Genomic DNA, 23,887 nt, shown 5'->3' with positions numbered 1-23,887 from the left:
AAGATTATATACAACAAATAGGGGGCATAGCGAAGAAATACATTTGTGGAATAAACACATTCATGAAAATATTTTAAATAATAATAACAACAACATTAATAATAATAATAATAATAATAATAATAATAATAATAATAATAATAATAATAATATATATTAAAATTGTCATATATGGAAGGGCGCATTTCCCCATTTGCAACGCATCCTTGGAATATGATGCAGTGATGCTTTATCCTGGATAGTCCTTTCTTATTATCTTGCCTTGCTATGAGATTTTTCAGCTCCAGAAACCCAATTCAATTTCAAGTCCACATCAGGAACGTTAGCGAAGGTGGGTTTTGCTCCCGCACGACTCACTTTTCAACAACACGCTTCTACTTCCTGCTGTCGTCCAAAACATATCCCAGCCAGGAAGCTAGTCAACAGTCACAGCTTTCGCCAAGCCAACGTGAATGACGTGCACGCAGTGATCGATAATTATGATTCCGTACACTGTCAACATCAAACTCGCTGCTCGGACGTTGACTGGCACTCTAAATTTGCAGAATAAAACTGCAGTGGATTGGTGAGTACTGCAGCTGTTCCCTTAGCATGCATTGATCAGAAGTGACAGTGTTTACATTTTTTCTGCAAATCGCGCTGCTCTCGGGAATTGGTACTTTTTTTCATAATCGGTTCCTTTAGTGTCGTAAAATCCACGCAATGTTAGCTGTTGATCTTTTTGTATTTGACAAGATGGTGAAAAATGCACGTAACGAAGACATCTCGTGTCATGTGATGGGCATTTTACTGGGCCTGCTGGATTTATGAATCCCTGTCATTGTTTGGAAATGTAACAAGAGACGTGTGGTTAGCAAACAATACGTTTTTATTTTGGTCATAAAATTTGTCATTCATTGTGCTGGTCTAAATGCAAATGCTGCACCAATACTATTACTGTCAGAGTCCTTTTATTTTTGGTAAAGGAAGGAAATGTGAGAAATGTGAATTTACAATTCAATTATAAATAAATACATCGGTTATTTAACTTTTGTTTTTCAGTACACACTCCCATAAATGGGGCTGTGATAAATAGTACTGTAATCAGTGGCCGAAGGGATAAAACTGTATGAACATTTCCTATTGCTATAAATGGTTTTCGGAATGATTATGGTTTTCAGCATTATTACAATATTGCTTGAAAAAGTGAGCTAAAAAAATATGCTGTTCAACTTCATTTTAATGTATAAAAATCAGCGACCATATGCACTTCTTACACATTTATGGATTTTCTTACATGCATTATTTATATATATTTTTTTTAGTGTGTATTTATTTACATCACAATAAATCACGTGACATCACTCCATTTAATTATTGGTCACTAAATTGTAAACAGAAAAATGCTGTATGGACTAACTATGTAAATATATAAATAAGTAGCGTGCTTCAACGCAAAATTGCCATTTCTTGATAAAGGTTAGGGATTTCCCCATCACATTTTCTGCACTCAAATCTGATTCACTTCATTCTCAGTGTTTGCAGCTATGGCTGAACAGTTTTCAAATTGTCATTGGAATGTAGTAGAATATAGTTTTCAAACTGCAAAAGCTTGATTTATTAAAAACAAAACAAAAAACTCTTTTTTTTGTGGGCAGTTCGTCATAGCTGCATAAAATTCTGCAAATCAAAGTATTCACTAAGTTTAAAGATTCATTTATTGGTTGCATTTGCTTAGAAATGCACAGGAAGAGAACCTTGAAAATGAATTAAACTGTTCCAACATGATGCATTTTTATATGACTGGACGTAGACCAGCAAATAATATTCCACAGCATGTTCCTACAAACGTCTTCTCCATCCTCCTTTTTGGGTTTCATAGGGGCTGGCAGGGGCTGATTGCGCAAGGATGTCATTCTAGCATTCTCATTATTGATCCAAAGACATCACAGACAATCCAAGTGTTGGAAAAGCACAAAGCCAATGTGGTCAAGGTAAGATCTTGTTTAATTACTTGGCTACAACCACGCATATACATATCCTTGTAGTTTTCTTTGGTATTTGATTGTTAGTATACACTTAATGTAAACTGTAAAATACTCTGAATGTTGAATAAATGCAATGCATGGTTGAAGACAATGAAAATCATGGACATAATCAATGATCAATCAATAAAGTCTCTCTCTCTCTCTCTCTCTCTCTCTCTCTCTCTCTCTCGCCCTTTCTCGATCTCTCTCTCCCTCGCCCTCTCTCTCTCGCCCTTTCTCGATCTCTCTCTCTCTCTCGCCCTCTCTCTCTCACCCTCTCTCTCTCGCCCTCTCTCTCTCGCCCTCTCTCTAAATACAGTACATTATATTTAATGTAGGAAATACATATACATTTTCCATTATTTTTTGTAGTGTTGTTTAGTATTTGACACAAAAGAAATGACTGAAATGTAGCACAAAAATCTCTATATATGGTAACAATGTGGATGAACATTACATTGGTATTCCTTTTGAAGAAGAAAAAACATCAGCTCAAACAAGTGAAACTTTATTCACGATATTGTGTCATTAGCTATCAACAATTGACGGGTTTATTCTTTGATACAGCTGTGTGACTAATGATTATTTTGATAATCGATTAAGCTGTTGATGATTTTGTTGATTTATCAATGAATCTGAAAAAAAGCTCATTTCTATCCCTTTACTCCAAAACGTGACACTCTTTCCAATCTTTCCAAACACGATGTGACTGGATTGGTTTATAACAGTTCAGAAAATAGGTAAAAATGTTGATCTTTGTTTTGCAAACTAAAGCATATGTTTGCAAATACTTAAAAAAATAATAATAATTGTAAGAAATCGGCCAAGTACATTAATGCATGATTTTTCTTTGTAGAGTTATGTTGACAAATACAAATACAAAAAGCTCATTGTCTCTGAAACCCATCATTCGATTTCCCAATTTTTTGGTGCTTTGCAGTCAAGCTAAAATAGCCATTCCAACCGAACGTCACATTTTCACATATTGTCATTTTGGAGAAATGTTGTCACGTCTCTATTAAAATAAATGGACAAAGCTTTTGTGAAAGTTGGCATTTATTTCATGTAATCTTAAAGATACATATTATATGAGGTTATTTATTGTTATGAGGACATGAAGTTACCTATATCAGGGTATTACATTTTGCCCATAACACCCAGCACCGGAGTATATAAAAACATCGTCGTAAAGCGGTGTTATTAGATGCTTCCGTTTATTGTTGCTTTTTTGTACCGATATAATTGTCAAGTAAGATACACACACAGCTGCTGGCAGGCTAACTTCTGAAAGAAAAGTATCATTTATCTATTGTTAGTATTGTTTGACCTTGAGCTAAGTAGTTATCTGACATTATTGATCCTGTGGATGGATACCTCTCTTCAATGACTGAGCGTGTGTGTGTGTGCACACGTGTGTGTGTTTTGAAGACTAATAATGGGCCGTAAATTCAACAGTGATTATCTGAGTGCAGTCTTTGCCTGAGGCTTCCATTATTTTTTCCAAAATGCACCTAATCTTGGATATGTTGCTGCAGTTGGCAATTTCTCAGAACGCAGTCACACAACAGGCATCTTGCTGGATAATAGTGGATAATGAAAAAAAAAAAAAACCTCTGTAGAGACGGAATTAAAATAGACAAATAAAAAATTATTTAAATACGCCAATTTGAGCAATTTGTTTTTTTTCCCCAATATCGTTTGTATTGTTTTTCACTGGGCACACATTCACATGACAAGCAGTCTACAGTGAACACCTGCGATTTGTGGAGGATGGGGACTGGCCATTAATAGCGAACATTAGAATTGCGTATAATAGATGCACATTGAACTGCATCTTTTTTTTTAACTTTTCTTTTTTTAACCTTCTAATATTCTCATAAGCATTCAGTATTCGTTTCTTACGAAAAGAAAAGATGGGGAATAAAACTAAACAAAAAAAATGTAATAAAAAGTATTGAAAAAATAATTTTGAATATGCAAATGCGTTGGTTCCACTGCATAGTCACTGCTCAAATTATAATATCAGTTTTAGGTTTAAAATTTGTTATGTTCTTTTCCAGTCAGTATGAAAACCATACAAAAATGAACTGCTTACGGTTGTGTTATTTTCACGTGCATAGCTTTACTGATCATTGCAATATTAAATGCAGTCATACAATAAATGTACAGACCAAACACCATTGCTCATGTTCAACCCACGTTATTTGAAAATAAAGTATTTACATGCGCACAACCACTAATGAGCTTGTATTTATGTTTAATGCACAGCAGCATATAAACAAACCACAAACATCAGCATGGATTCACACAGTTATGTGAATATATACGATAAACATTGACTGTTCACTGTTGACTGTCTGCTGTATGCACACTTGCTCCATTTTTGCTCCTCTTATTTATTTATTATTTATTCATTGCTCTTATTTATTCATTGTATGTGCCTTTTTGTTTTTACTTTTTGTGTTGTTCACTTGAATGTTTTCTTTGTCCGTAGACCTATATATATATATATATATATATATATATATATATATAAAATATGTAATATGTATATATTACGGTTCTATATAGCATAACTGTATATGTCGTGTCTCCGTGGGATAGTAGGAAACGAAATTTCCACCTCTTTATGTGTCTTGACATGTGAAGAAATTGACAACAAAGCAGACTTTGACTTTGAAAATGCTTTGAGCAGTCCCTGCAGTAACGTTTGTGTGTCAACATGGAGAGAGATGAGGCGGCACAATAATATACCTTTAGTGATTAATTTAATCTTGAACATCTTGACATTTTATTTCATTGTAAAGGTCAAGGTCACATACGCAGACTCACATTTAACTGAGAAACCCTCCTAATAAATCATTAGCTCACAGATGACCTGTGCTTTGAGATCAATTCTTTACAATGCATCTTTGACAATTCAGTTGGGTGACAGTAACAGCATTGCACAAAAGTGTTGCAAGTTCAAAACCCACTGAAGACAAAAAATACGGAAATGGAAAGTAGTTGCTGGAGAGATGCCAAAACACAAATTTCTTTAGTATACTTGAGCAAGACAGCAAAGCAGCAGTATATTACTTAGTCATTGAGGGACAGTTAAGTGATTCAATCAGTTTAGTTTTCAAGAGGAAGTAGAGTTAAAAATTATCTTCACAATATGTTCTTTGCGCCCCCACTCGTCTAAACACGGCATAGTGCAGTGATCCCTCGTTCTTCGCTGGAGATGCGTTCCAGAACCACCCGCGAAAAATGAAAATCCGCGAAGGAGAAACGATGTATGTATTATTGAGAAATTTAAACACCATTGTATTGAAGTTTCCAACACATGGTGTTTCTTGTTGGACGCAAGAGGGCATCGATTAGAAGTCAATTAGAAGAGTGGTTTGTCCTTGCCAAGCAATGCAACATGCCCACCTTCAGAAATACCACACTACACTAACCCGGGGGAGTCATGCATAGCGAAACCAAAGTGAGTCATGGTTGCGCATAAATATCCTGTTTGCATTGTGGTCCAGTACACAATATTAAAGCTTTTTAAAGTCTCCCCAATACTTTCATGCGACATAAACCTTTTCCATTCCCTTAATAACCATTCCCACATCGTGCCGTGCATGTATCGTACCTTTACAGTAAATAGGAGAACAAACAAGTCACATGTCCAAAATTACAAAACAATTGAGCTGTTATTTTTCTGAGCTGAACCCTGAGCAACTATGCTGTTATTTTCAGTGGACGGCAAGTAGCGAAACGGTCATCCTGAGATCGATTAAAAACGGTGGATTTTGCTGCTTAATTTATATTCTGCAAAAAAATTCAATTGTTGTGCATGACTCCGAAGTAATTACACCGCATTATCACTAATGGTGCCATTTTGTTAATTCCTCCTCCAGGTAAAGTGGTCAAGAGAAAATTACTACCATAACTTGAGCTCGCCCTACTGTTTGCGACTGGCCTCGGGAGATGCTTCTGGAAAGATAATCGTGTGGGATGTTGTTAGTGGCACTGCCCATTGTGAGATCCAAGAGCACTCCAAACCCATCCAGGGTAAGAGATCATTGAAATCGCCCCCCCACCTCCATTTTTATAGCAGCCTAAATTGATTCTTTATCCTGGGGCAGGACATTACCCAAGCAAGACCTGCCAAGAAAACAATCTATTCTGTCAAGTAACTCTTAAGTTGTGTGCGATTTGTTTTCATTACAATACTATTGCCATCACTCTATATGTCCTGCTGCAAACACTATACATTCATCTTCTTCATTCCCGTCTGTTCTTATCTGGCTTCCTTGACTTCTCTTTCAGATTTGGAGTGGCTGTGGAATCAGGATGTGTCCCATGATCTTTTGTTGGCCGTGCATCCACCAAACTACATCATTCTATGGAATGGAGACACAGGAACCAAGCTGTGGAAGAAAAGCTATGCTGAAAACATTCTGTCCTTTTCTTTTGACCCCTTTGACCCATCCAACATGGCATGTAAGTACACAATAATGAAGTGATTCGTTGAGTAATCGATTAATCTGTTGATTATTTTATTGATTATTCAATGAATAGGATACACAAAACATGTTTTATTTTTAACCTCTTTATTAAAAAATCTGACATTATTTCAAATTGACTGCAGAAAATGCACAAATGTTAATTAATGATGATTCGGTTAGTGATTTGGTTCGTAAAACATTTAAAAAAAAAAAGGCAAAAATGTTGATAATAGTTTTCAAATTAAAAGGAAATGTTTTATCTTTTACCAACACAAAGTTAATGGATCCTGTTTCATGGAAAACTACAGAATCTAGAGAATATTTAGGATAGAGAGGCTGGAATTTTGAGCATATGGACGATTTTAAATTTCAATTAGATTTTAAATGATTAAATGATGATGAAGATTAATTCATTAGTTTGATATTCGATTGGTTGTCGATTAATCGTTGCACCTCTACAATAATGTCTAATTGAAGCTGTTGTGTAATTAACACTTGACTTTTCATGACAAAAGTGCTCGATCTTTTACTGTCTTTTTCCAGTGCTGACGAGCGAAGGAATAGTTTTCATCACAGACTTTTCCCACGCAAAACCACCGGGAAGTGCGGGCAAAAAGGTTTACATTGCAAGCCCGCACGCAAGCCCCGCCCACACCAAGCCTACACCCACAGCTGCTCCGCCTCCTACCGGTGCCAAGAAAGCTCTCAACAAGGTCAAAGTGCTAATCACCAATGAAAAGCCCACGTAAGAGCCACCTTTCATACATCTTCAGAACTGGATTTGAAAATAAGTAGCCACATTGAATATACCTGGGTCATGGAGTAACAAGTATTGCCAGAATACATATTTATGTATGACCACATTAGCAAAATAATACACTAGATTTCTATAGTTTAAACATATTTATATTTACCAATTATGTAGTGTAGCGTTAAAACACTATTTACCTCAATTGCTCATTTCCAGCCACACTTTTAATGTGAAGGTTTTTCTTCATTGTCATTATTATGTTTATATATGTACCGTATGTTTTGGTTTGTTTTTAAAATATTCACCTCAATTTACTGGATGTAGTTGTGCCAGTTACTGTTTTGATATCAAAAGCACAGCTCATATGAACCATATGGCTTCAAATCCCAGAGGCTGCTTAAAAGGAAGGGCTCGAATAAATTTTGACAAATGGCAACTATGCATACCGGATCTGATTTTTCATTGTGAGCTGTGTTCATTGTTACGGTGAATTCTTATTTGCCAAATTATCAGATGATTTCAAACATTTCAATAACATGTAAAACCAATCAGGAAGTTGCCAAATATAGATTGCCTGAAGAGTAGTGAAAAATGTCCCAGAACATTTTAAGAAAACATGTAAGGGTTGCCTTTATTTGAAGTTGTTACGTGGCTACCACATGAACCTCTTTTTAAAGAAAACAGTATTAATATGGACCAAGCATTCATTTTTGGCATCCATTATGCTTGTGCCTGTTATACTGGCTTATTCTGAACAGTTGCTCCCTGCAGTGTGTCTACACACCCAACTAATAGGCTTGATACACACACGCGCACACCCATGTTACACTAATAGTAACACACAATCACACACACGCACGCACGCACGTGCTCATTTATCTTGCTTGTCTTCATTCTTTCTTCTTCCTCGCTCATCATGTCCATTTCATGTTTGTTTTATTTAAAATCTTACTCTGGTCTCCATCGCAATTCTCTTCCTACGCTTGATAGGTGGCCAATTTGAAAAAAAAAAAAAAAATCTTAAACATGCTGTCTTAATTACTGCATTATGTCATAAATGTCTCGATAGGCAGCCACTAATCTGGCAGTTTACGCAAACATGAATGCAGGATCTGATTCTCGGCTTTCAGCTTTGTGTAAGGTTATCACGCACAGTCAAATCTGTATGTTTATATCTGATTTAGAGGGACCTTGTAGATATAATGACAGCGTTCTGAGCTCTAAACTCTAAGAGAAAATAGTTTCCTAGGAAACATAAAAATACAAGTGTTTCAGAATACTGAAAAAGACGCAATTGAGCAACAGCCTTCCAATACACCACGGACGCTTATTATTGTGGAATAGATATCTTTGATAGCAATATCAAAATTGATTTTGGTAGATAGAAGACGAAGAGGTTTTCTTATTTTTGACCCCATGGCTTTATTTGCCTGTATCAAGGAGCTGCTAACCTTGCGGAACGCAACGGCTCCGAATGTGGTTTTTTTTTTTTTTTTCTCAAGTCATTTTTAGCTTCATCGCCTTCACCATATGATGATCTCACTGGCTGGCCTTTGTCTAGTGTTTCTACGGTGATCTTATCGTAGAAGAATGACGTTTGCGCCGTTGTAGTGAAACCTTTGCCCCCACTAAAATAGGGATGGACAGTAGAATCTAAGTATAATATATAAGTATAGAATGTGAAAAAAAAACATCATTTGACAAACTGTCTTTCTTTTTCTGTCTGCCCCCAACTTTGTGGTCCATAGCGCAGAAGCAGTGACATTGAACGACTGCCTGCAGCTGTCTTACCTGCCCTCCAAAAGGAACCACATGTTGCTGCTTTATCCCAGGGAGATCCTCATCCTGGACTTGGAGCTCAGCCAGACTGTGGGAGTTGTTGCCATTGAGCGTTCTGGAGTGCCCTTCATCCAGGTGAGGCTCTGCGTAACTTTTATCACCAAGGTTGTATGCATTTAAAGTCTGATATAAATTTGACTAACTTCATTGTAAGAATATGACTTTGATTTCCCAAATTCAAAATGATTTTTCCTCTCGGCCTTTTTTTAATTAACAAGGCCCTGATATTAAAACACCTTCAGCGTGAATGTTTTGGAACCTATTGTTATTCCCCCGATGGTTCATTTCGCAAAGGTAAGTCTGTGCTAGGACTGTTGAGCTCTTAGGTACTTCATTCCTCACCGTCTGTATTTATCACCGGGCTTTACAGAAATCTTTGAGGATAGATGAATCATCCAAGAGGACAACTACACGCCCAGCACAAATGATAACGTTTTCTACTTTTCTTTCTCAATCTCATTAAAGTGCAATAAGAAGCCAGCTAGAGCCCGGCATTGAACTTGATGTCTGATGTCTTGTTTATCCTAATAGTTTGGTTCAGTCGCACTGGTGAACTTTGGGTGACGATTTTCTTTCAACCGGAGAACAGATTTTTAATTGGAAATAGATGACTTTTTTTTTTTTTTTTTTGGTAGTAGTTGTTGTACTACGTATGTTCATCTTGTTTTCAATTGTCAATTATTTTACTGGTTCTTTTACACAAACAAATTATTTAGGTTTCATTACCTGACATGTTTTGGCTATAACTTCTGCCTTCATCAGAGTTTTTTTTTTTTTTTTGGTCGCCTAGTGCCGAGTTTCGACTCATGTCTGCACATACAGCATATCAAAAGAACATTTGGGGCTAAACTGTGCAAATAAGTCCTCCATTTGTGCACAGTCTAATACTTTTAAGTGTTATGTAAAGACTCGTGTCACGTTAGTAATTTCTCACAATATTAATACATATTTATATCATTAAATAATATATTTATATTTATTAACAATGATTTAAACCTAGAAATGTCACAATATACACCTCTTTATTTCTATAAATTGCTCAATGTGTTAATATTTTCAAATGACCACTTTTACAACCTTTCTCATACATCACAATCAATCACAAAAGGCTAACGTGCAGCTCGTGAAGTGCTTGAGAGCTATTACGGGCTCCATGTTAGTGACCCCTGATGTTTTCATTAAGCCAATTCTGTTCTGGAACGTGATGAGATGCTTTGCATACGCAAGTACTCCTTTTTCTGTGTTTTCCAGTGCCAGCCGCACAGCTAATTACATGACTGATGATAAAAGCTTAAGCGTGCGTTAATGTAGAGGGTAAAAGCATCGCAATTCAAAAATACGGTTTTAGACACCATGCTTCACTTCTTTCCATTTATCATTTACACATGCGCTATCAGTTTTTACTTAAAATGAAAGATGTTTCATGCTTCTATCTCCCCCTGTTTGAACTGGTTCCCCCTTAACTAAACGATCTACTCCTACAAGCTAGTCAGACTGTATCTACGTGGTGATGTATGCTGTCCAAAAATAACCACAAACCGCTCCTTAAAATTCAGATCATTTTTTTTTTACCAGGTTTCCTACTTGAATGACACATTGTCTGTTTTTGCACTTGATGCTGTTATTTATATTGTGATCTTGCTCATTGCCATTTTCGCAATTTGTGACCGTTATCCGTGAAACTGGCTGTAGTGCAACAGAACATGAACACATTTAGTTGTGACGTGACGAATGATCGCAAACGCAATGATCTTTACCTCGACTGTAAATCTCAGGTGATCCCCTGCGCCCAGAGGGATGCCCTGTATTGCCTCCATGAGAACGGATGCATCACCCTCCGCGTGTGCCGTTCCACCGCAGCTCTTGAAGAAGGATCGGCAGCAACGGGTATGCCCAACCTCACACGTGCAGTGGGGACCATTTCTACTAACTCGCGTGAAACACTGTCTTCCCTTCTTCATTGATTCAGCCGTCATATAGTGCAATTGGAGCCTGAGGCTTTTCTCCACTGGGCATTCAGACTCTTACTATCTCATTTATCTTTGGTTTAGTGTTACAGGCCAACGGGAGTCTATTGTCTCTGCAAATGTCTTTCTCTTCCTACCTTTTTTCTTTCTTGCCGATCTCTACAGCTTCTTTTCTTGCTTCCCCCACATTTTCTTTTATGAGTCTCTCACACCCTCATTTAAAGGCATATTTCCGTTCCTGGTACTTATCTCCTTAAATCCTCTCGCTTTATTGTTCTACTCTGACTTCCCCTCACGCTTACCTTTTCTACTATCTATCCCATTTATTTCATTGCCTCTTGTTTTTTTATTAACACCTAACCAATGCCTTGTTCCACATTTATCTTTTTTTTATTCACATGCTCAACAGCTGTCAGCATGCCCCTCATTCCTGCATCTTTTTTCCTGACTTTCTATCTTTCAGTCATATCTACATAATTTATTCTTTTTTTTTTTCTCAGACCCAGAACAGAGTGCGCAGGAGCTTGTGTATGACCTCCGCTCTCAGTGCGATGCTATCCGTATCACCAAGACTGTCCGGCCCTATCGCATGGTTATCTGCCCCATCAATGAAAACAATGCGGCTCTCATGGTCAGCGATGGTAGAGTCATGCTATGGGAGCTTAAAGCCATTGCAGGCAGAGCAACTGCTCATCCAAGGTACACAAACACACACACACACACACACACACACACACACACACTGTTCAACATTTCTGGAGTGATATTCATTTACAAACAGGCTTAAAGTGAAGGATGAAGTCACAGTAAGAGTCACAATTTTTTCAGACGCCTTAAATAAACTTTCCTAAAAAGTGCATAATCCTCTGACCTAAATTTAGGCTTCTTAGAGACTGTTGCAGGTAGGCCATGCAGGATTTAAGCTATCCCGCTTTTCTTTGATATTAAATTTCTAAGCTTCTGTTAGGGAGACATGACTGTATTTCTCGTTTTAAACATTTTTGATGTGCCTACTATCAAGGTAATACTGCATAGGCAAATAAGTCCTCCATCCATCCATCCATCCATCCATCCATCCATCCATCCATCCATCCATCCATCCATCCATCCATCCATCCATCCATCCATCCATCCATCCATCCATCCATCCATCCATCCATCCATCCATCCATCCATCCATCCATCCATCCATCCATCCATCCATCCTAGCAGTATTAATTAAAAATGCATGTAATGGTTGCCTCATAGCTTATGATATTGCTGCTGAGTCTTAATATGCTTAAAATTCTCTTGGCTTCAACTCACGGAAGACAGATGCATTGCTATACTTCCATGATCTATTGGATTAAATTTTGATCTTGGCCTTTGTGTTGCAGTTCAGGTTTATCCCCGCTCTACTCCCCTGTGTCCTTTTGTGGAGCTCCGCTGGCTCCAAACCAGAAACATGTTCAAAATCTCTCTCTCAACAGCATGATAGGTACGTCTGCACAGCATCTTCTGCACGATTGTGTGTCAACATAGTACACATTTGTCCATAATCTTCTTTGAGTTATTCAATGCCTGTTGAAAACAGCCATTTGTGCACAGTCTAATGGTATTCTTACTGTAGACAGCCCCTACAAATCATCTAATAAATTGTCTGTTGGTCATTTGGTGTTGGCAGAAATTGCTATCGCAAGCATTATTTGCAGTCTGTTGGTTTTTTGGGGGGGCTAATTTTGAGTGAAGAAGACTTTCTCGGCAGACAAGAAAGAAAATACTGACCATTCAGGGTATACAATTCTAGGTATGTTTCAGTCCTTTAAAATTAAAACGGGAATGAAACTATAAAGTGATAAGAAAAAATAAGATAATTTGGTGCTTAATTTTTTTTTATTACTATGATTCAGTATTTATATATAATATATATCTATATTTATGTCCTTAGGAAAACCAGATTTTTACATTTTTTGACAGTTGAATTAATTTTGCACAAGACTGCAAGATAATGACAAAAAAAATCAAGGTGCAATTATTTTACTTTAAAATGGTGTGGTGTAACATTTTTTATCTCTAGGTCAAACTTTAATCGCTGGTGAGGCCCCTCTTCCATCCTCCAACCAGCAAGAAGTCCAGCTCAAGTTCCTGTTGACCGGACTCCTCTCTGGTTTGCCACTGCCACCTTTTGCCATCCGCATGTGTCCACCTCTTACGACCAAAAATATCAACCATTACCAACCGATGCTGGCTGTTGGTAGGTTCTGTTGCAAACACACACTTGCCCACTAATACAAAGATAGATAAATATTTCCACATTGATTTTTTTTTGTTTTGTTTGTTTTTGGGGTTTTTTTTTGCTTCCTCTGCCCTAAACCAATGAATGGGTTTACTGACTACTATAAGTAAGGAGCTCAAGAGTTCACTTCTGAAAGGTGGAAAAGCACCTTTATCTAAAAGTTACAGTTTTTCTGTAGAGCTGAAGTTGAAGGTGAATTATGTGGAACACTGTTTGAGGGAACCGTAGGCTTGTGATTGATTGACAGGTCTAAAATGCCTTATCTGCATAAAGGTTACAAGAATAAAATATATCTTTTGTACCATATGGTTAGAAAGTGGAACATGTTGACATGTTGATACAATTAATTCCAATTAATTGTCAGAAGTTGTTGATATGTTGTTTTGAGCTGTTCTCAAAACCTCATCAGATCAGTTGGTGGTGTTATTTCATCACTATTGCTCATTTCCGAAACGGGTTGCATCAGTGCTTTTGAAAGTGTAGGGAATGATAAATTAACTTCCCACAGCATTACCCATGTGCCTAATGTAATTGATGGGATTCCTTTACCTTTCTGGTTTTGTTGCAATGAACACCTGCTTGAAAACTGATGTAACTGGTAAGTTTAAATAGCAATGAGATATTGTTCTTTTAAAGTACATCCAATAAGCATCTACTGGATCGTCACATATCAAGTCAAAGTCTGCTTTATCGTCAATTTCTTCACATGCCAAGACACACACAGAGATCGAAATTCCGTTTCCAACTGTCCCACGGTGACAAGACATATTACAAAACATTCAAGTAACAACACAAAAAGTAAAAACAAGAAGGCACATACAATGAATAAATAAGAGCGATGAATAGATAATAAATAAATAAACAAGAGGAGCTAAAATGGAGCAGGTGTGCATACAGCAGACAGTCAGAATATAGCGCAAGAGTAGTGCAAGGCAGCCAACGTGGCCCAAAAAGGTCAGGACGTTACGCATTGGTATATATGTTTCTATTGTGTTGACCTCCAGATGGAACATTTCTGAGTGCACACAAAAAGATTGGTGTTGAATTAAATTTGATTAAATATGAAAAAGAAATCTAGGTTCTCATCATTATGCAGCCTTATCTGTAAAGTCACATTGGACTGCATAAATCTTATCTTAAAACATATTTTATTCCTCGGCTTTTGTCACTTTTGGGCCATTTTCTGTGGCTTTGACTTATTAGTAATCTGGCCTGGACTTGGCTTGCCATTGTCTGAAGGTGGATGGATAGTGGCCTGTGCTGAGAAGTTGCCAGGGGCCACCAATTGGCTTTTGAAATGTGCATAAAAGTATTGGAACATGACTGACCGGTACGTTTCTTTGCCTACTTGTATTGAATTATATAGATTTTTCAAAAAGAAAAGAAAATCACTAAAAATCTTGATTAGGTTGACTGCATTCAAACTATTTAAACCAAAATGAATCGAGAGGACTGTCCATGGGTGAATAAGAAATAGGAGATATTATGGAAAATATGGGGAGGGGGCTGCTCAAATGAAAAGCCTCAACTGTATCCTACGGCAGTCATTGTAGAAAGGCTTTTAATAACGCCAACTTTTGAAGCGTTACGGATCTTCTTGCCCCAGGGAAAAGCCTCACTTCTTTATTTTGATAACAGTGGGAGTAGTTTACATCAAGCGACAAATCTGAACATTATTCATTGTGTTTACACAGGGGAAAAGCCCTAGTTGAAGAGCCAAGTGGGAGTTGATCTAATTCATAAGACTTATTCTGTGACTACCATGAGTATATACAGAGAGATATATTTTATGTCACCCATGAGGGAAGTGTTATAGGTTCTCTGTGGTGTATGTAACATAAAATAAACAGCAGTGTAAATTGGATTTCCTCTTGAACGATTATGATAGAGATAATAAACGTAATTCCTGAACAGAGAAAAATTGGTGGAAGGGATTGAATTTTATGCGTCAATGCCGAGTGAGCTGGCTCAAATGGGTGATTTCATTTTCAAAATTCTTATTAAAAAGATGCATGATGCTAGATAATGTCTGAAATGAGATTCAGAGATAGTATCATTAATGTGTTAAGCAATCAAATACAGTTTAAAAATGATAAACAAAATCAGAATGCAGCATTGCAGGGGAATTTAAATGTACCAGTAAAAACAACGTTTTTTTTATTGATGTCAAGTTTTTGCTTGTTGGTATATGGCAACTTATAAATGCTGTTTTATTATACTAGCGTAATATTCAAGCAATAAGAAAGTTATACTTTTGTAATGTTGATATAATAAGAGAAGAATAATTTCAGTATTTGGTCCCCTGCTGAACTTATAAAAAATTTAACAATGTCAACTTTTTTATCTTTTTTATGCTTATAATAATATCAATCAAAAAATATGTAGGCCTATTAAACACAATATCATCTGAATACAGTACTAATTCCTGACACAGGCATCAAGGTTTAAGTATTTCTTTCCATTTTGGCCTCATCTGACTTGATTGATTGATTGATTGGTTGGTTGATCGATTGATAGATTGACAGATTGACAGATTGACATTTGTGGCCAAGGATTTTAATTTTGCTTCATCCCTACTCTTTATCTTGCTGCACTGCTTTTTGTCTATTCTCAGGCACCAGCAATGGGTCCGTATTGGTCTACAACCTTACCAGTGGTCTCCTCCACAAGGAGCTCAGTGTCCATTCTTGTGAAGTAAGGTAAGATGTGGAGTCACTGTGCACATTGACATCAAGTAGTAACCGCAGCCAACACTGCCATCACGAATGCTGGCTTTTAAACTTTGAGCTGATAACAACTCCAGTTGCTCTTTGGCCTGGAGGACACAACATCCATGATTTCCCAAAACAATTTGAAATGTGGATTCATCGGACCACAGCACAATTTTTTTTCCATTTTTGCTGCAGTCTGTTTTAGATGAGCTCAGGCCCTTAGAAGCCGGCAGCGGTTCTGGACCATAAATGATTAAATCCTTAAATTCCTTGCACTTGTACTTTCAGAAACATTGTTCTTAAACTTTTGGACTATTTTCTCTCATCTCGAGCGATGGTCCTGAGCCCCCCCTTCAGAAATTAAGTCAGGAATGACATGGGCTTGCAAATCGCCATCATTTGTAGTATCTCATATTCTGGATACCTTAGAGTTGGCATGTTCTCTCTGTGCGTGCATCAATTTTGTCCAGCTCCTCTGGCTTCCCGCTGCATTTCAACAACCTGAATTATAGGTTAATTGGTAACTGGTTGCAAGATTAATGAAAACAAAATGGTGGTATTTTTTGTAACTACACAGACCAATACAGAAATGCCTGTGGCACTTTAATGCTCCATCAAGAATTTGCATATATCAAAGTTTCTTCCACATTGAACATTTCCATGGTGTACTATACTGCTGTTGATTCCAGTGCTATAACTTGTGGCAGTTCTATTCAGGTGGGGGTAGCAAGAAGCCTTTATGGAGATGAGGCTAGCAGTCGATGCCCCTACGAAGCCAAGGAGGCCAAACTGTTTAGCATTACATTTCCATTTCCAAGGAAAATTGACTAATTAATCATGTGGGTCCTTACCATCTCATTATGGGACAGTTTCTGCTCACAGAATTCTAAAAATATATATATATATTCATTTTGCACACATGGCTGATTTGATTTACTATGTAATTTTGACTCTGCTTGTGTGTTCATTCCACAGGGGTATTGAGTGGGTGAGTCTCACCAGTTTTCTGTCTTTTGCCACTTCTTCTCCGAACAACATGGGCTTGGTTCGGAATGAGTTGCAGCACATCGATATGCCTACTGGTGAGAAACACACAAACAACATTTTGCTGTGCAGAAAAAAAGGAGCGCAAACTAGATTGTTCACGCAAACAGATGTGGAATATGATGTATGTACTCATTGAGTGCAACCAGGTGATGCAAAGTTGGCTTTTGAAATCCCAAAGATGCTTTTAAGACCGCCTGCCCCAAACAATCATTTATGCTCATGATAATTTAGCCTTTTATGGTCTCCAAAGTGTTCTTAGACGTATATATGCGTTTATTCCTTTTAGGTATACAGTACTTTTAATGCAGCCTTGACATAAAACGATTGTGGAGTCATCCTCCCCCAAGAAAGCCTCGAGCCAAACTGCTGTGCACTGTAACTTTTTTGTTATAAACTACTTTACAAAATGGCTTTCACCAAATCAGATGAGTACCTCTTTTGGTGTGTGTGATCATGTATATTACACCTGAAGGGCAATCTTATGTTGATTCTTTAATTTGGCTAGCGGCCTGATTTTCTCATTTAATGGTTGCAATTCTGAGAAAAGTGTAGATTACATCACAGGTAAGAGCAGGTTGATGGTTGTCTCCTGCCCGAACAATCTAAAAGGAGGGTCAATACCTTGAGGAACCAGAATTAAAGTGAAATTGAAAGAATCAGTCTTTTCACAAGTGCATTGATGAGCTAACTCACTTGATCTATTCTTGCATATGTTCCTATTTCCCAGGACGATGTTTTGCATTCAGAGGTGAACGAGGAAATGACGAGCCACCCATTGAGATGATAAAGGTTTCACATCTGAAGTGAGTGATCTGTTTTTTCCAATTTCCAAGTGGTTGCGATAAGTGGTGATGTAGTGTTGTAACGGAATTGTTTTAACTCAGTCATATCGGAAGATTTTTTTTAGATTAAACTCTGTTGAAGGTTGTACCACGGAATCTCATTTGGATTTAAGTCCAGACTATGATTTGGATCTTTAGGTCTTCAAGGGAAAAAATTATGCACAATTGATTTACCTGCAGCATTTTCTGAAAATCAATAGAATTCATTCCTACCTATCAATCATCCAGGTCCTGGAGTAGAGAAGCATTAAGCTGTCACTATCATGTTTGACTGTCAATAGGATGTTTTTTTCTTCTAATTGTGTGAAGGCGAAGGCCTTCACACATATGTTATTCTACTCCATTCACTTTATTGTGTGAAGGCGATGGCCTTCACACATATGTTATTCTACTCCATTCACTTTATTATTATTATTATTATTATTATTATTATTATTATTATTCTATTTTATTCTCCGCGATTTCTGTCCTTCTACTTCTTCCACACAATTCAACCCATTCACTCCATTCCACTTTTCACTCATTCCAACTATTCCCGAGATGAGCGCTTCCATTTTTGGTATTCCGTAAATTCTCAGATTCCGCAAAATTCCCAAATTCCCGACAATTTTTTCCCCATTCATTCTCAATGGCACATTCAACATTTCACATTCACGTCATTCCAGTTTGAAATTCACGTCATTCCAGTTTGAAATTCACGTCATTCATCACATTCACGTCACATTGGGAAAGATTCCCAACATTCCCCAAATTCCCACTTCCCAAAAATTCCGCCAAATTCCACCAAATTCCCCAAAATTCCGTTTTTCACCTCTAAATTCCACGTTTTTCAACCCATTCAACCCATTCCAGCTTTCAACTCTTCATATTCTTCCACGCTATTCCCCAAATTCCCACTTACCAAAAATTCCGCATTTTCAAATAATAAATTCCACCAAATTCCACCAAATTCCACCAAATTCACCCAAATTCCACCAAATTCCACCAACTTCCCCAAAATTCCGTTTTTCACCTCTAAATTCCACGTTTTTCAACCCATTCAACCCATTCCAGCTTTCAACTCTTCATATTCTTCCACGCTATTCCCCAAATTCCCACTTCCCAAAAATTCCGCATTTTCAAATTTGAAATTCCACCAAATTCCACCAAATTCACCCAAATTCCGTTTTTCACCTCTAAATTCCACGTTTTTCAACGGATTCAACCCATTCCAACTTTATTCACCTTATGCTTCCCATATTCACCCCCTTGACCCCCACTTCCACTATGTGGCGGCCATCTTGGATTGACCCTAAAGTGACCCCAATGAGCCCTGATTGGACCGGAAGTGACCCCAGGGACCCCGGAAGTGACCCCAAATAGACCGGAAGTGACCCCCAATGAACCGGAAGTGACCTCAGGCAAACCGGAAGTGACCTCAGGCAAACCGGAAGTGACCCTAAATAAACCGGAAGTGACCTCAGGCAAACCGGAAGTGACCTCAGGCAAACCGGAAGTGACCCTAAATAAACCGGAAGTGACCTCAGGCAAACCGGAAGTGACCCCAGGTAAACCGGAAGTGACCCAAATAAACAGGAAGTGACCTCAGGTAAACCGGAAGTGACCCAAATAAACCGGAAATGACCAAAATAAAACCAGAAGTGACCCAAAAAATATTCAGCTTCTTCGCCTTCACACGCAATTTCTCCAGAAATTGCAAATTCTAGTTATTGTGTGAAGGCGATGGCCTTCACACATATGTTATTCTACTCCATTCACTTTATTATTATTATTATTATTATTATTATTATTCTATTTTATTCTCCGCGATTTCTGTCCTTCTACTTCTTCCACACAATTCAACCCATTCACTCCATTCCACTTTTCACTCATTCCAACTATTCCCGAGATGAGCGCTTCCATTTTTGGTATTCCGAAAATTCTCCGATTCCGCAAAATTCCCAAATTCCCGACAAATTTTTCCCCATTCATTCTCAATGGCACATTCAACGTTTCACATTCACGTCATTCCAGTTTCAAATTCACGTCATTCCAGTTTCAAATTCACGTCATTCAGCACATTCACATCACATTGGGAAAGATTCTCAACATTCCCCAAATTCCCACTTCCCAAAAATTCCGCAAAATTCCACCAAATTCCCCAAAATTCAGTTTTTCACCTCTAAATTCCACGTTTTTCAACCGATTCAACCCATTCCAGTTTTCAACTCTTCATATTCTTCCACGCTATTCCCCAAATTCCCACTTCCCAAAAATTCCGCATTTTCAAATTTGAAATTCCACCAAATTCCACTAAATTCCCCAAAATTCCGTTATTCACCTCTAAATTCCACGTTTTTCAACCGATTCAACCCATTCCAGTTTTCAACTCTTCATATTCTTCCACGCTATTCCCCAAATTCCCACTTCCCAAAAATTCCGCATTTTCAAATTTGAAATTCCACCAAATTCCACCAAATTCCACTAAATTCCCCAAAATTCCGTTATTCACCTTTAAATTCCACGTTTTTCAACCGATTCAACCCATTCCAGTTTTCAACTCTTCATATTCTTCCACGCTATTCCCCAAATTCCCACTTCCCAAAAATTCCGCATTTTCAAATTTGAAATTCCACCAAATTCCACCAAATTCCACCAAATTCCCCAAAATTCCGTTTTTCACCTCAAAATTCTACGTTTCTCGAGAAATTCAACTCATTCCAAAATCATTCCACAGTATTCCCCAAAAAAAAAATTCAGCTTTTCGCCTTCACACGCAATTTCTCCAGAAATTGCAAATTCTAGTTATTCTTCTTCTTCTATTTTATTCTCCGCGATTTCTGTCCTTCTACTTCTTCCACACAATTCAACCCATTCACTCCATTCCACTTTTCACTCATTCCAACTATTCCCGAGATGAGCGCTTCCATTTTTGGTATTCCGAAAATTCTCCGATTCCGCAAAATTCCCAAATTCCCGACAAATTTTTCCCCATTCATTCTCAATGGCACATTCAACGTTTCACATTCACGTCATTCCAGTTTCAAATTCACGTCATTCAGCACATTCACATCACATTGGGAAAGATTCTCAACATTCCCCAAATTCCCACTTCCCCAAAATTCCGCCAAATTCCCAAAAAATTCCCCAAAATTCCGTTTTTCACCTCTAAATTCCACGTTTTTCAACCCATTCAACCCATTCCAGTTTTCAACTCTTCATATTCTTCCACGCAATTCCCCAAATTCCCACTTCCCAAAAATTCTGCATTTTCAAATTTGGAATTCCACCAAATTCCACCAAATTCCCCAAAATTCCGTTTTTCACCTCTAGTTTCCACATTATTCAACCGATTCAACCCATTCCAGCTTTCAACTCTTCATATTCTTCCACGCTATTCCCCAAATTCCCACTTCCCAAAAATTCCGCGTTTTCAAATTTGAAATTCCACCAAATTCCACCAAATTCCACCAAATTCCCCAAAATTCCGTTTTTCACCTCAAAATTCTACGTTTCTCGAGAAATTCAACTCATTCCAAAATCATTCCACAGTATTCCCCAAAAAAAAAATTCAGCTTTTCGCCTTCACACGCAATTTCTCCAGAAATTGCAAATTCTAGTTGTGTGAAGGCGATGGCCTTCACACATATGTTATTCTACTCCATTCACTTTATTATTATTATTATTATTATTGTGTGAAGGCGAAGGCCTTCACACATATGTTATTCTACTCCATTCACTTTATTATTATTATTATTATTATTATTATTATTCTTCTTCTTCTATTTTATTCTCCGCGATTTCTGTCCTTCTACTTCTTCCACACAATTCAACCCATTCACTCCATTCCACTTTTCACTCATTCCAACTATTCCCGAGATGAGCGCTTCCTTTTTTCGTATTCCGTAAATTCTCAGATTCCGCAAAATTCCCAAATTCCCGACAAATTTTTCCCCATTCATTCTCAATGGCACATTCAACATTTCACATTCACGTCATTCCAGTTTCAAATTCACGTCATTCCAGTTTCAAATTCACGTCATTCAGCACATTCACGTCACATTGGGAAAGATTCTCAACATTCCCTAAATTCCCACTTCCCAAAAATTCCGCCAAATTCCACCAAATTCCCCAAAATTCCGTTTTTCACCTCTAAATTCCACGTTTTTCAACCCATTCAACCCATTCCAGCTTTCAACTCTTCATATTCTTCCACGCTATTCCCCAAATTCCCACTTCCCAAAAATTCCACGTTTTCAAATTTGAAATTCCACCAAATTCCACCAAATTCCACCAAATTCCACTAAATTCCCCAAAATTCCGTTATTCACCTCTAAATTCCACGTTTTTCAACCCATTCAACCCATTCCAGTTTTCAACTCTTCATATTCTTCCACGCTATTCCCCAAATTCCCACTTCCCAAAAATTCCGCATTTTCAAATTTGAAATTCCACCAAATTCCACCAAATTCCACTAAATTCCCCAAAATTCCGTTATTCACCTCTAAATTCCACGTTTTTCAACCGATTCAACCCATTCCAGTTTTCAACTCTTCATATTCTTCCACGCTATTCCCCAAATTCCCACTTCCCAAAAATTCCGCATTTTCAAATTTGAAATTCCACCAAATTCCACCAAATTCCCCAAAATTCCGTTTTTCACCTCTAAATTCCACGTTTTTCAACCCATTCAACCCATTCCAGCTTTCAACTCTTCATATTCTTCCACGCTATTCCCCAAATTCCCACTTCCCAAAAATTCCACGTTTTCAAATTTGAAATTCCACCAAATTCCACCAAATTCCACCAAATTCCACTAAATTCCCCAAAATTCCGTTATTCACCTCTAAATTCCACGTTTTTCAACCCATTCAACCCATTCCAGTTTTCAACTCTTCATATTCTTCCACGCTATTCCCCAAATTCCCACTTCCCAAAAATTCCGCATTTTCAAATTTGAAATTCCACCAAATTCCACCAAATTCCACTAAATTCCCCAAAATTCCGTTATTCACCTTTAAATTCCACGTTTTTCAACCGATTCAACCCATTCCAGTTTTCAACTCTTCATATTCTTCCACGCTATTCCCCAAATTCCCACTTCCCAAAAATTCCGCATTTTCAAATTTGAAATTCCACCAAATTCCACCAAATTCCCCAAAATTCCGTTTTTCACCTCTAAATTCCACGTTTTTCAACCCATTCAACCCATTCCAACTTTATTCACCTCATGCTTCCCATATTCACCCCCTTGACCCCCACTTCCACTATGTGGCGGCCATCTTGGATTGACCCTAAAGTGACCCCAATGAGCCCTGATTGGACCGGAAGTGACCCCAGGGACCCCGGAAGTGACCCCAAATAGACCGGAAGTGACCTCAGGCAAACCGGAAGTGACCTCAGGCAAACCGGAAGTGACCCCAGGTAAACCGGAAGTGACCCCAGGTAAACCGGAAGTGACCCAAATAAACAGGAAGTGACCTCAGGTAAACCGGAAGTGACCCAAATAAACCGGAAATGACCAAAATAAAACCAGAAGTGACCCAAATCACACCGGAAGTGACGATTGCAACAAAAAGTGCCCCAAATAGCTACATTTTCGCTAACTTTTTCAATTTTTGTCCGATTCAACTCGTTTCAACATTTAACTCCGAAAGTGACAATTAGAAAGCCATATATTTAGTTTCGTTCCAAATTTCAAAACTTTTTGGCGCAATTTTTTTTTTTAAATTCCCATTCATTCTCAATGGAGATTTATTATTTGCTCTAACTTCTACATTTTTTAACCGATTCAACCCATTCCAGCTTTCACCTCTTCATATTCTTCCACGCTATTCCCCAAATTCCCACTTCCCAAAAATTCTGCATTTTCAAATTTGAAATTCCACCAAATTCCACCAAATTCCACTAAATTCCCCAAAATTCCGTTATTCACCTCTAAATTCCACGTTTTTCAACCGATTCAACCCATTCCAGTTTTCAACTCTTC

The 23,887-nt window shown here is 37.7% G+C and overlaps 1 protein-coding gene across 1 annotated transcript in view; it reads left to right on the top strand.

The window, feature by feature from the left end:
* Positions 1-333: 333 nt before the first annotated feature.
* wdr11 (WD repeat domain 11) overlaps positions 334-23,887 on the top strand; it is a 97,842-nt gene continuing 74,288 nt past the window's right edge. The window contains exons 1-13 of the mRNA XM_085922019.1: positions 334-565; positions 1,862-1,973; positions 5,897-6,050; positions 6,309-6,482; positions 7,031-7,232; positions 8,987-9,152; positions 10,853-10,964; positions 11,545-11,743; positions 12,421-12,521; positions 13,101-13,277; positions 15,934-16,018; positions 17,006-17,112; positions 17,805-17,880. Coding sequence (XP_085778145.1) covers positions 480-565; positions 1,862-1,973; positions 5,897-6,050; positions 6,309-6,482; positions 7,031-7,232; positions 8,987-9,152; positions 10,853-10,964; positions 11,545-11,743; positions 12,421-12,521; positions 13,101-13,277; positions 15,934-16,018; positions 17,006-17,112; positions 17,805-17,880 — 1,751 coding nt within the window. The 5' untranslated portion in view covers positions 334-479. The remainder of the gene's footprint in view (positions 566-1,861; positions 1,974-5,896; positions 6,051-6,308; positions 6,483-7,030; positions 7,233-8,986; positions 9,153-10,852; positions 10,965-11,544; positions 11,744-12,420; positions 12,522-13,100; positions 13,278-15,933; positions 16,019-17,005; positions 17,113-17,804; positions 17,881-23,887) is intronic.

Source organism: Syngnathus leptorhynchus, chromosome 10 (genome assembly GCF_054491065.1).
Source record: "Syngnathus leptorhynchus isolate UIUO chromosome 10, UIUO_Slep, whole genome shotgun sequence".
NCBI classification, from domain to species: Eukaryota; Metazoa; Chordata; class Actinopteri; order Syngnathiformes; family Syngnathidae; genus Syngnathus; species Syngnathus leptorhynchus.
Note: the sequence above shows the minus strand (reverse complement) of the source record. Positions and strands in the feature narration are given on the sequence as shown.